Source organism: Spermophilus citellus (genome assembly GCF_964194105.1).
Source record: "Spermophilus citellus genome assembly, chromosome: 15".
Taxonomy (NCBI): domain Eukaryota; kingdom Metazoa; phylum Chordata; class Mammalia; order Rodentia; family Sciuridae; genus Spermophilus; species Spermophilus citellus.
In genome coordinates, this window is record NC_138195.1 from 66,543,026 (window position 1) to 66,556,925 (window position 13,900).

Below are 13,900 nucleotides of genomic sequence, written 5' to 3' on the forward strand. Positions count from 1 at the left end.
GGTAGAAAGGAAAAAAAAAATGTTCACTTGATCATAGCCCTCTTCCAGTACTATAATCTGGACAAGGTGAATTCCTAGTTTTCAAGAAATATTTTCATGAAACTTAGAAAAAGTAAAATATTTTGGCTAATAGCAAACATCAGGAATAAAATGACATTTATTTGAAATTTATGTTTGTATCTTAATGCTATTCTTCATATAACTCTTGCCTTCGTATGTAATAATGGGTAATCAAGTAAGAGTAATGTAAACATAAAATGACATGGATTCTAAATTTTTGTACAATAACTATTTCATAAATACCATATTCTCTTTAGGGCAGAAAACAAAAACTTTTTCACAAGTATTTTGTATTTACTAATAAAAACGTAAAAGACAATTTAGCAATAAAATTTCATTGAAACTGGCATCTACTTCTTAAATTTGTAAAGTATTCTAAAGCCTTTATATACCCCTAACTTATTACTTATTGTGTGTGTGTGTGTGTGTGTGTGTGTGTGTTGCTGGGGATTGAACCCAGGGCCTTGTGCATGCAAGGCAAGCACTCTACCAACTGAACTATATCTCCAGCCCCTATGGTTTCATTAATAGTTATACCAATTTACAGCCCTATGAAACAAGATTAAAAAGTAGAATTTCTTCCTCAAGTATTGAAAAGTAGACTACTACTCTCAAGTTTGTATGTATACGTGGTAGAACTATAGTTGAGTTCTGGGTTTTACATAATAACTTTTCTTATGTGTCAACAAAATTGGAAAAATCTTAAAATACCACTAACTAAAAGGATGCCCAGTGGAAAATAGAAAGCAATCAATGATCCCAAACTAATTTTGATAGACAAAATTATCTTAACGTGAAAAGCACAGGATACCACAAAAAATATGTCACCAATTAGGGACTTTCGTCTCTTAAAAAAAAAAAAAAAAAAACTACATATACAGGTAAGACAATTCTGGCTGTGCCTGAAGGTAAAATAGCCAAATTTAGAGCCTTCTTTATCTAAAATAAAAGTCCAGCTAACTCAAAGACTTGAGAAAAATTTTGCTATTTTCAGATAAAACCTAAAACCGGGTCCATTAAATAGATACAAATTACTTCACTTCCTCATCTAACAGCAATGACAGAAAACTCCCCCAATTTTTAAAATTTAGTATGTACACAAACTCTCACGCAAAATCATAACTTAATGGGTAATGATATAAAAACAATTACTGACCAAGCAACCTTCTCCATTTACCTGAGTTTCCCGCCTTGCTCCCGTCCACCATTCTGAAAACCATCAAGTTACAGTCCTAAGTGAAAGCCACTCCTAGAGTCGTTAACATCCATGCTTTAAAGTGAAAATGCAATTAAACCGCCAATCAACTTTAGACCAAATGCAAGAGACTGTTCAGGGGCCAGGCCTTAGACTGGGAAACTTTATGATCAGAAGTGGCCCAAGTTGGAGACCACCGGGATGGAGCCGCTGCTGGGGACTTAAGAGGAGAAAGTTACAAGAAGGGCCTCACAATTGAGAGCGTACGGGGTGAGAGCATACACACGTGTAAACCGCTCTCACCTCGAGTTTATCAACGCTGTCCCCACCCCGGGGTTTTAATCCGGTTTGGGCAGGAGGAAGAGGGGGAAGAAAAAAAGAAGGCTAGAGAGAATCATAAGTGGTGGGTATTTCCTGTATGAGGGGTAACTGTGATGCATCCATCTTCTGCTATCGTCGTAGCTCCCCACAGCCGGAGAGCAGCCCCTTCCCCGGGAACACGACCCCCGAACACTCCGGCCTGCGGGCCTAGCTCCCGCAGGAAAGTGAACCTAGAGACTCCCCAGGCTCCGTCGGGTTCCCCAGGCTCCGTCGGGTCCCCCAGGGCTCCCAGAGTGGGGGCGCGGCGCCACTCAGGTCGGAGCGGGAATGGGAGGCCCAGACACTCGGGAGGGGAGCCCCGTCCCGGGAGCGCACGGAAATGCCTCCTCTCTGCTCCCGCGATTCCTGTTCAGCCAGGCCCAACCGGAAGGAGCTCTCGGGCGGCCGCCGGGCTGCACCGGGCCCCGCGCGACCCTCCAGGTCGCGCGGAGCCCGCTGGGGCGGCGGCCGGGGAAGACGGTGGGGGGGGACCGCGCCTTCCGGGGCGCCTCACCGTGTGTTCGTGCTCGTCCGCCTGGGCCCGGGGCAGCAGTAGCAGCAACAGCGCGGCGGCCGCCGCCACGCCAGGAGCGCCCGGCAGCGGCCTCATCCTCCGCGCTCGCGCCGGCCCGGCGCCGGCCCACCGACTCCTCCGCCGCCGCCGCTTGTGCCGCGGCCGATTCGCATCCACGGGGCGCGGACAGACGCACGGGGCCCGGGCCCAGCCGCTGCCTCCGCCGTCGCCGTCACCGCCCGCTCCCGAGCCTCCTCCGCCCCCCCCGGCCTTAGCCTCTTCCTCTGACTCAGCCACGTCATCCGGCCACCCCGGCACACGCCGGAAGTGCCTCGCGACGCGGGGCCGCAACCGCCGCCGGGCCGCGCGCCGGCCCCGCCGGCAACAACTTGAAGCCCGGGAGCCGCGGGCACTTGCGCCGGCGCCGCTGGGCCTCGGCCCCGGCCCCTCGCGGTGGCCCGGCCAGGACCTCCCGGACGCGCCCCGGCGCTAGGGCTTGTGTGACCTTGGCCCAAACGCGTAATTCTCCCTGGCTGTGAAACGGCACTGGTCGTTTGACCTGCCGCTCCTCGATCTCGGAGAACCAGCTCAAATAACCCTTTCATTCCGGGCTCTCCTCTACCGCTTTGAATGAGTCACTGACTCCATAATCATCATATAGGGCAGACTGTTAAACTTTTTCAGGATTGGAGATGTGTTTAAAAGTCATTGAATATTTATTGGACCTCTGCTATTCAATCAGTTGTGGGCTAGGCTGAAATTCCTGTTCATTTATTGTCCAATTATTTGTTGGTCTCCCAGCTTCAGTCATAAATGCATCTTGGAACTTAAGCTTCTCAAAGCAGAGATCCTGTTGCCTATTTTCTGTACCTAAACCCGGAGTAGGGACTCAAAAAGTACTTGTCAAGGGAACACAGGAATATGGCACCGCCTTCTATCTACACTGTCCTCCGAGCTAAAAATGGGGAACTTGTAGTTGTCTCTTCTCAGCCGTCAGTAGTCAACAAATCATAGTATTTGGTGTCTTAAAAATATCTCTATAGTTTGTTTGCTCATTCCTCGGCCAGTAAACAGCTAATACTCCAAATCGCCATTCTTTGCAACAGTCTCTCAATAAGCTCCCAGCCACCAATCTTCTTCCTTCCCTGTTGATCATTCACCAAAGGTACCAGAGTGATCTTTCTAAAAGGAAGCCAGATTCTATCACTCTCTTGCTTAAAACACTACTTGAATATTGAATAAATTATGGAATCACCACTAAGGTTTTCATCTGCCAGACACTATTCTGAACTCTTCACATATTGATTGATTGGATCCTCAAAAAATCCTATGCAACAAGTACCTTTACTACATTCACATTACAGAGGCATTAACAAGCACAAGCTTATTAAGTGGGCTTGCTGAACCAGACTATGAAGTCTGATCCCATAATCAGTCTTTTTCTGCTAATGGATTATGAATTATACACCATTTTAAAAAGTGAAATATTACCTGCATGGACTGGCGTGGACTGGTATCTAACAGGTACTTACATCAAGAAAAAAATAGAGCATGATTTTATTTTAAATGGTAGTATGTTTGTTTACCTGTAGAAAACAAGCTGAAAGATTATGACCCAAACCACAAGTGGTTAATGTTCTACTTTGTACATGCCTGTAAATGTTAGTATGTTTTTTACAGTGTGCATGACTGTGTAGGTAACCAGGGAAGGGAGGAGTTTCTTGCTAAAGGATAAAGTCCAACTTCCGTAGTCTGTTAAAATGCACCTGCACAATCAGACCCTAATTCATCTCCCCAACTTTATTTCCCACCAGTCTCTTCATCCATGTGAAGAATATGTTCTTTATAGTCTGTGCCTTTGTTTTGGATATTCTCTTAATCTAGAATCTTCTGCTTTGCCTTGTCATTTGACACTACCCTTCTAGGCCTAGTTGAATGATCACCTCTTCAGTGAGACCTTGCATAATGCCCTTAGGAAATTGAGCATCCCATCTTTGAGATTCTAGAAGCATTTGGCATATTATGTCATAATTACTGGTCTATTTCCATTTCCTCTTCTGTACTATAGACAGACCTTTTTTTGATGGTAGGAACTATTATTTGTTGATCTTTGTCTTTGTTACCACCTCCCCTCCCACCCTGTACTAAAGATTGAACTCAGAAGAGACTTGCACATAGTATGCAATCATGCACTACATCCCAAGTCCCTTTTAAAATTTTATTTTGAAACATTGTCTAAGTTGTGCAGGCTGGACTCAAACTTTCAGTCCTTCTGCCTCAGCCTCTTGAGTAGATGGGATTGTAGGTATGTACCAGCACACCCACTCATTTATCTATCTGCCCCAGCTACTAGGATAGTGCTGGACACATCATATACATTCAACAACTATTTGCTGAATGAATGAGTGAAGACATTAACAAGTGAAAAGTCAAATAGCATACCAGGATTTAAAGAATGCTTTCTAGATAGCATAAGAGACATCACAAGGCAGTACAAGATTAATTGCTGTATGACTCGTACATCAGTAATTGCTATAGAAATCAGAGAAGGCTTCTTATTCATCTTTGTATATCTTCCAAGCACCTAGCTGGTGAGTTGCTCATAGTGGAAGTTTGGTAAATGCTGTGTGAATGAATAATCACAGAGCCTTTGAATGAAGTGATGATGGGCAATTGAAGAACAAGCAGTGCAAGAGCTGCATTAAGATGGATGAGTAGTTTCTTAAACATCCATCACCAGCTTCCACAGATCTGAGCCATAGCTCTTGCTGGGTTTTGTGGGGGAAATTGGGCTGGCAAATGCTTGGAGTTGTAGAGGACACAAGAAAAAGTATAAATATTATAAATAAAAAGTATAAAGTATTCATCTGAGAAAGATAGACTTAAAACCAGGAAACTTTACATACAACAGAGAACAAGAATAATAGTACAAAAAAAGATGTGCACAATATGTAGCCAACAGATGTTATGTGAGCATTAAGAGCAATGACCAATGAGAAAAGGGGAGACTAGTGGTGTATTTGGGAAAGTATAATAGAGGGCAGGGCTTGTAAGGTCATTAGCTATTGAGCCTCTGCTATGTGTCAGGAACTCTGGTAGATTACCAGGGAAATGATGTTGATAAATGGCATCAGGTGATAATAAGTCTGATAGCAGCAAGTGTGGAAAACAGGAATAGGAAATAAAGGAACTGGTTAGAGGAAATGAAGTGTGGCTTCAGAGAGCCTTAGAACCTGATGATTTCATAGCTAAAAAAGGGGCTCAGGAGCACCATCAAAATTAGGGTTGTTTTGCCAAAGTAGGTAGTAAAAAACATCAATATATCTTATTCCACCAGATTTTTCATCTAAATAAATGAACTCCCTCATGCCAAAATAGGGAAGGAGGGAATGGCAGTGAAATGGCTGTACAGCCACTTATAATTTTAGTAAGACTCAGTTTTGGTTAAAGAGCTTATGACAGGTAAAATAATCCAGAAAGCCACAACAGTGGAATTCACATAATAAAAAGATCCTTGGGCTGGGGATGTAGCTCAGAGGTAGAGACCTTGCTGACCATGTGTAAGTACCTTGGTTTGATCCTCAGCATCCTCACCAATTAAATAAGGAAATCTTTGCCAGTTAAATAAGGCTATCTCCATGCTTCTTCAGAATGAGAGATTCCTCATCCTTTGCCTTAGACTTGAGCTTACAGAGTTTCATGGACTTCTATCTCTCCACTTTATGATGATAAAACACAGAGCCACATAGGTGAGTCATGTGAAGCCATCAAGTTAGGAACAGACTAAAATAAAAACTAGGCTTCCAGACTTCCAAGCCCACATTCTCTTCTCTACACCATGCTCATACTATGTCCATGAATAAGACACTTCTCCCACACCATGGGGTTCAATGAGCTTTGGAGAGCTAGCCTAGAAGTCTATTTTTTGCTGATTCTATGAGAAAATGAATTCCAAGTTGTATCTCAAAATATGCATTTCAACCTCCCACTCCTCCTTTTACCACCCTGGTGAACACAGAAACTGGCCAGCAGGAATGAATGAAGACCATTTCACACTCTTAATAACTTGCTTGGAAATGAACCAAACAAAATTTATTTATCCAATCAAAGAAAATATTTATATAAGCAGATTTCTTAAAATTAGGGATTGATGTTTAGGATAAATCTTAGAATTATCCAAATTAACTACTTGTCTTTCTCAAAAATAAATATTACTAATCTTCCTCCACCATGCAGCTGTAAAACTACACACTATTCGTTGAAGGAGGAGCAGGAAAAAACAACTTTTACTTCCTGGAATATGGGAGAGGTATCTAAAAATCCCAGCTATTAAAATGATACTGGACTGATTAGGATCTTTTTTGTTAATAACAAAGCAAAGGAAAAAAATGAGGGTTGGGTAACTTGACTTGTAAAACTATTCATTAAAGTCATCTACATTCCATCACTTTGTGTAATTATGGCAAAGCATAAGGGTTTATTCACATCATTAAATAAGTCAAGTTAAATTATTTGACAGCAACACAACCTCTTGTTCAGAATCTCTCAGTCTTATACTTTATGGCTTATTTAGTTGGGTTATCTGCTCCTGGCTTTTAACATAAGATGAAGGAACAGTGCTGGCCTAGAAATTGGAGGCCAGTCTACCTTCTAAATAGGGGCAAAAGTAATAGCAGTGAATATGACCAATTCCTTCCCTTTCTATTAAGCCAGTCTGTAAAATCTTGCAGAAGAACGGTGGAAGCAGAGCTGTCTCCCAAAGCATCATAGAGAATACTCTGGAACAGTCTACTTAGATACTGCTTATAGTTTAGTTTCTGATCCTCATGATATTCACAGTCTATGGTTTTGTCACATAATGTATTCCTAAAAAGGTATACAAATGCTTTGAGTATGTGGAAATTAAATAAGTTTATGTTATAATGTGCAGTTTTCTTTTTAGAAAATAAAATTTTCTCCTCAACATTAGCAAAATTCTTTGATAACACAATACCATTTTTTAATCTAAATACTTCCTTCTTTTATATGCAGCTAACCAGCTTGGATGTTCAATGAGGATCCACTGAGAGCCTAAGACTTGTCACTTACGACTGGGTACCTCTGATCAGTTCCAACCATGTCTAAAGTGGGCCACATTCATGAGACACAGGCTTCTCATCAGCATTTTCATTTTGTGTTTTCTACTTATTTTAATATAAGAACAAAATGCAATAAATAATAAAATATTGCACAGTGATGCTAACACCATTGGCCGATATAGATTTTACCATATTACTAATCATGCTTATTCATCAGACTATGCACAAAAACTGTTTGGCATTCAAAAAGAGATTTAGAGGTACTGAATATTTAAAAAGTATCTCTTATCAAAATCAAATATTTTTTAGATAAAAGACTATCTATAAAAAACAGGAAGAACAATCATATCAACATTGTAATTTCTTATTCTTTTTATCTCACATACTTCTGTTTCTCCCCAAGAAGTGATAAAGAAAGCAAAGGGACCTTTGAGGGCACATCCACAGAATAGCTACCATGTGCCAGGCGCTACACAAGATAATCGGTGCAAACACTCTCAATATGGCGTGGCCAATACTGTATTTTATATCAAAACCCAAACCAAACAAAACCTAAGACTCCCCCAGAAGCTCCTAACTTCAATAAAAGTTCTTGTTTGCTGTGCTGAAGAATGAGATTGAGAAAGAACCTTTAATTATTAGAAAAAGATCTGATAAAACTGTATTTAAATGGCCCATTAATGATGTGTTTTTTATATATCTGTGAGGGATTGGAGAATAAGTCTATTCTCTGGTCTGGTCTGAAACCACCAGATTTCTGATATTTTTAAAGCAACAGTTAAGATACTGATTTTACTAAATGTTTAAGCATCATTAAGGATGTGAGCTTTAAAGGTATTCTTGTTTGATGGGGACTCAAAACTCATGACATATTTAAGTCTCTACTTTCTCTGCACAAACAGATTTACCAAGCCTGGTTTAATAATAAGTCTGGAAGAAAATAGACAACTATTACTATTTTAGATTCTTTCTCCCTCTTTAGACTCTTCAGCAGTGTGTGTGGGGTGGGGGGAAGCCAAGGCTCTTCCTATCTCTTTATAGCCAGAACTAAGACTTAGGAAGATAAGAGAACAAGAAATGGGCTCCCTGGAATCCCAAGCTTCAGGTTCTAACCACTTTCAGTGGTTCCCTGGCAAACATCACTGTTTTGAAAATATAAATTTCTAAACTGAAAGAGCTACTTGGTAGTTCCATGCCTTGGAGATATGGAAGAGAAAAGCTTCTAGAACGCCAATAATCAGTTGCTGGTGAATTTCTACATTTAGGCATTTCTTGAAGGAAAGAGGGACTGTCCTTTTGGATGGAGAGTGTAGTAACCTAGAATCAGCAGACTCAGATTCTAAACCTTCCTCTTCTTCTAACCAACCAAGCACTCTTGGTTCTAGACTTGTAGGGGACCCTAGATTTGCCTTCTGTATAAGAAGAATTAGGACTAATTTTTTTCCAAAGTCTTTTTCAGGTTGTTTGTATATGACTAGTTCTACCACTCAAACACACTCCTGAACATACAGGAAAGTAGAAGAATTATTTTAAATTAGGTCACTTCTTTTCTTACTTGAATACTGAAAGTCTTATACTCCCTTTAGAAATTAGACTGGACTAGCAAATACATAGGGACTAATACAAGTGCACTGCCATATAATCACTTATAAAGTACATTTCTGATCACTCTTGTTAGATTTCTGATATGAGAGATTTGAGGTAAGTGTCCTGATTGAGTCTTCATCCTTTTGGCAAACAAGAAAGAGGATGAAAATACTTGACGATGGTGAATCAAGTCCTTGGTTTTCACTTCTTCATTCCTCTTCAAGGATAACCCAAGCCAGCAGGGTTGCAACAATGTCAGCAATGAGACTGGATCTTAAAGTCAGCAGTCATGCCAGAAAACTCAACATGAAGTCATCATTAACAGGCTGGAAATTGCAAGTCTTAAAAAGGCAGGTCTTAGGAGACGGAATCAGCGACCTCTGGGTGGAACAGGTGGAGGAGGAAGGAAGGTCTCTCTGGCTGGAGGTCTGAAATGAAAGATAAGGCAACTCGATTTTAAAAGTAACCTGATTAAATACCTCTTAGGCATCCATGATTTGTGGTAAACTTTGTGTAATATACAAAGGACAGATCCCTCAATTAATGAAACTGGACCCACCCTGAAAGTGTCTGAGTGACATGCATGCCAGCGGTGGCTCACAATCCTGGCTGCACATTAGAATCACCAGTGGAGCTTTTAACAATACCAATTCCCAGGTTCCATCCGAGATGCATCCCATCATAATCTCTGGAGGACATGGCTCAAGCATTGAAACATTTTAATAGTGTCCCTTCTGTAACCACCTGTATTAACTACATCTTTTATTTTCTGATGCTTTTCCCTCTTGGAGTCTTGTCGCCCTTGGAGGGACTGTTTTCCAGGGTTAGCCGGTCCTGACTGATTCATAAACAAGATATCCATCTGCAAGCACCAAGCACACTTTTATTACAAACCACCTCATCCACACCCATATCCAACCATTTCCTTGGGGCCATTATCCAATCTAGATTTTCCCCAGGGTCAGATATGAGATAATTAGGGAGAGCCAATGCTCCAGATCCCACTAGCGGATCCTAAATCAGCAACCCTATCTCACTCATTTCTTCCTATGGAAACCATAATGAAAGCTCCTGCCCAAGTCTTCCCTTCATTCCCTCTGCTTCCCAACCAACTTTGGTGCTTCTTGGTGTGAGCACACCCCCGCCCCCCGCCATGCTGTGACATGTTCCCTGCTCTTGGGAACTATGTTTTTTCAGTGGCCATTTTCTCCTGATATGTTGACCTTACCACACCTAAATAATAATGAAACCTAGATCTTAAAACACCAGTGATTCAAATAGGCAGCCAGGCAGGAGCCCACGTGTGGTAGGGAGGCCTGCTGAGAGAGGAATTGAGAACTTAGTCTGCTGCTCGAACCACCTCCTGTGGGACCATTAAGTCTTATTTCAACTCTGCATTTGCTTTCCTAAAGCCCCTCTCCGTGTTATTCTGGAAGGTTTTTGTAAGGTCCTAAATGACACTCCAGGTAGACCAGGGCGAGTCTATTTACAGATAGGTTCAATGATTACAAATGGCATTTCCACATGTGTGCTGTAAAACCAATATTTAATTCTCTTGGAAGCAAGTCAATAAGTCCAGAAAGAGAGCTTTGTCAGATGCTGTAATTGAACTGTGCTACCCGGGAGTTGCATACTCGAGGACTGAATGAATCAATGAGTAAATATTTACTAAATGTCTCCTGAATATTAGTTTTACGTAGGTCAAGGAAATGAAAACGGAGCTGGGAAGTGCAGGGCCACTTCAGGAACAAGGTAGAAGTAGCAATGAATAACCACAGAAGGACCTCTTCCTGCCCTGCTCCCTGAGATAGATGGTTTTGTGTTTTTTGTCGCTGAGTAACTGAACTTTATCCAGTGAAAGTGAAAGGGTGGTCTGCTCCCATTCTCCCCAGCCTGCCCTATAAACTGTGTGTTATAAGAGAACAATGAAGGTTGAGAAACCCTCCCTCCCCAAACATCTTCCCTCCCTCCCTCCCTCCCTTCCTTCCTCTCTTTACAAACATTTGCCTACCATGCATGTACTCCTGCGTGTGGTATGTAGCAGCAAGTAAAATGGGCATGGATTTGGCCCTTAAGATACTGTAAATGTGTAGATGAGACAGACAATAGCCCAACTCAGACACTCTGTTAGAGTGTTTTGATAGGGGAAGCTAAGAACATACAGGAACATCTAGTGGATATATTTATGCACACCTGTGTGTGTATGCAAATTCAACTTCTCTGAGACTGTCTACTCATCTGGCAAACAGAGTTAATGACACCTACATTAGAGTATGTGTGACATAGCAATGACAACTGGATAGATAGCACAGTTTGGGGCTTAGAGTAGGCACTTGAGAAGTAACGCTAAAAATTTCACTATGAGGATGAAAGGTTAGTCTAAGATCTTTTCCCCAGAAGACTGGTACTTTATCTCCCTCTACAAGACACAGTTCCCTCCCAATGCCTCTCTCTCCTTCTGCTGCCACACGCCGCAGTTGGGTGGACCTGCGAGCATGCCATATCACGCTTGCAGAGCTTCCATGCTCATCTACTGTGTTTCATTCTGATGAGCAACTCCTGGAACAGACTGGAAACCCCATCTGGGAGAAAGGGACTTGTACACGTATTGGAACCTGGGAGGTAGAAAGGTTCTAGATCCAAATGGGGGAGTGGTCTGTGGAGAGCCTGCCTCTCCAGAACACTGAGAAGCTGAAGTTGGAGTTGACTGATCAGAGACATGTAGGCATTGGCCTCTTTCTCCTCCCTGTTCAGGGTGACAGGTCACTTATGAAGACTTTGGTTCACACATCGTCAGCACTCAGTCCTGAGGTTGGTTAATGTTCTTTTAAAATAGGGATCCTTTCTGGTATGCCTTTGTGTGGTCATTTACTCTATTTAACATAATTTTTAACTTCCCTAATAGTTAATATGTAGCTGTGTCCCAAGTCCACTCACTTCCTGACCTCTCCAGTCCCTCGTTGGATTTCCACAGACCTTGTTCAGTCAGAAACTAAAGGATTAACTCATGGGGCTGCAGGAGGCCTCCAGAAGCAGGTTCTGGTCATATAGGTCACAGGCTTTTCCTTAAATCCAAGTGTTGGCTAGTGATGGCAACTCACTAGTGAATGGCCAAATAAGTTCAAAACAAAAGGGAAATACTTAGTGAAAGTTTTCCTTTTTCCCCTCAACTGTGACAGGACATTACCTACGCAGAGCTAACACTGTCCCACCCTAAGGGGTCTAAGGAGCAAGGGAAATGCCAGGCAATGTTACACCACACCTGCTGCAATCCTCACCACCATCTTCCTTCTTTTCTTTGTCTCTTCAAATAAATGTACTGGGAACTCACAGTAGGTGAGTGCAGAAGTTCCTTCTACTGTCTGCAAACCACCAGCACCATGGTGGGTGGCTTGATGGCTGTTTTAAGGGCTTAGGAAGTCCAACCCAAGCTGTTACAATCCATCCATCCATTTACACAATAAATATTTACTAAGTTCCTAATACACGTCAGTGTATTTTTAGGTATTTAAGTGCATCCCAGTTTCCCCTGTGTCAGGCACCAGGGGAAACATTTAAAAAATTAAATCAAAAGTAGTTTCCTCTTGCAAGGTTCACCATCCACTTGAGGAGACAGGGATGTAATAAGGGTTGCAATGTGGATTAGAATAGAGGTATTTGGGGAAACAAAAGTAAAAACACTCTGCATGGAAACATCAGGGAAGACTTCCTAGAAGAGGTAATGTTTGGACTGAGTCCTAAAGAATGTATAAGCAGAGACTGGAAGGGACTAGAAAGACAGCTTCCCAGGCAAAAGGAGCAGATTGAAGAAAGAAAACAGTACAAAATAACACAGATTTCCTAATGGGTTGGAGCATAGGTGAATATAGGAGAGGAATGGGACTTAATCCACAGACTTAAATCCAAAGGCTCTTAAGCCAGGAAATGACATCATCAGCTATTTCTGTTCTAGAAAGTGCATGCTGGTTGCATGTGGAGGAGGGACTGACGAGAGGCAGGGAGGTAGGTGTGGGCCTACAAGATGAACTTAGGCACTGGCAGATGGGAAGGAGGGGGTGGCTCTGAGAGCTGACAGAGTAGCAGAATGGGCAAAGTCTGGAGTGGGGAATCTTGAGGAGGACTCTTGGGTTTGGGGCTTAGAGAAGAGAAAGAATGACACCACAATCCCAGACTGGGAATGCATGAGAAGGAGGCAGCTTGGGCCCAGAATGGTTGATAGGCTGGTGAGCTCAGTTTTGCACAGGCAGTGTCTGACATCCCTGTGGGGCATCTGGGTGAAGATCCCCAGTCAACATCAGGAGATGAAGATGGAGATGACAATGGAGGTATGGAGGCTATCTGCTGAAGGCAATTCAGGTTCTGGGGATAAAACGTGGAGTGAGCCCAGGATTGGACCAGGTCTGAGATAGTGTGGGATCAAGACTGTACCGGACAGTGCAGCTTGAGTGGGAATGGTGGTTCAGGAGAACAAGGGCTGAGAGCAATCGCCCATTCCCAGATCTGAGAGTGAGATAGGGACACACAGCCTCTGCAGCCTGCCAGCAGGTCAGTCATCCAAGCCATTCAGGAGAGGAGCTCACTTTATTCCCTGCTCAAAGTTTTCCTCATTTTATTATGAAAATGCATGCTTACAATACAATTGCATATTTGCAAATGTTATTTCACACCAAAAAAAATGCGTGGAAACCCCAACTTCCATCAATTACAGGTTTCTTTGCAAATGCTGTCTCTTTAACAAAGAGTATTTTTCCCCTTTTCCTCCCATCGTTTTCACAACATTCTTTCAAACTCCCCAAATATAATTCATCTGCCATCGCTTTTTAGGTATTTAAGTGCATCCCAGTTTCCAGTCTCTAGTTTCTGGAACCTTGATCACTCTCTTTTTATCTTCCATAAACAAAATCCTACAAAATCTTTTATAGCTATAGTTTCAAACTCGACAATTCTTTTTTTTTTCCTCTCTCTCTCTTTTTTTTTTTTTTTAGTTGTAGATGGACACATACCTTTATTTTATTTATTTATATGTGGTGCTAAGGATCCAACCCAGGACTTCACACATGCTAGGTAAGTGCTCTACCACTTAGCCACAACCCCAGCCCAACTCTT

General features: G+C 42.3%; 2 protein-coding genes across 2 annotated transcripts in view; both read right to left on the reverse strand.

The window, feature by feature from the left end:
• The window catches only part of TM9SF3 (transmembrane 9 superfamily member 3), a 62,395-nt gene extending 59,865 nt beyond the window's left edge, over positions 1-2,530 (reverse strand). The window contains exon 1 of the mRNA XM_081268859.1: positions 2,130-2,530. Coding sequence (XP_081124985.1) covers positions 2,130-2,225 — 96 coding nt within the window. The 5' untranslated portion in view covers positions 2,226-2,530. The remainder of the gene's footprint in view (positions 1-2,129) is intronic.
• Positions 2,531-6,254: 3,724 nt separating this feature from the next.
• PIK3AP1 (phosphoinositide-3-kinase adaptor protein 1) overlaps positions 6,255-13,900 on the reverse strand; it is a gene marked incomplete at its 5' end in the record, with an annotated part of 117,228 nt that continues 109,582 nt past the window's right edge. Inside the window, one exon of the mRNA XM_081268242.1 lies at positions 6,255-9,222. Within this exon, the coding sequence (XP_081124368.1) occupies positions 9,165-9,222 (58 nt within the window). The 3' untranslated portion in view covers positions 6,255-9,164. The remainder of the gene's footprint in view (positions 9,223-13,900) is intronic.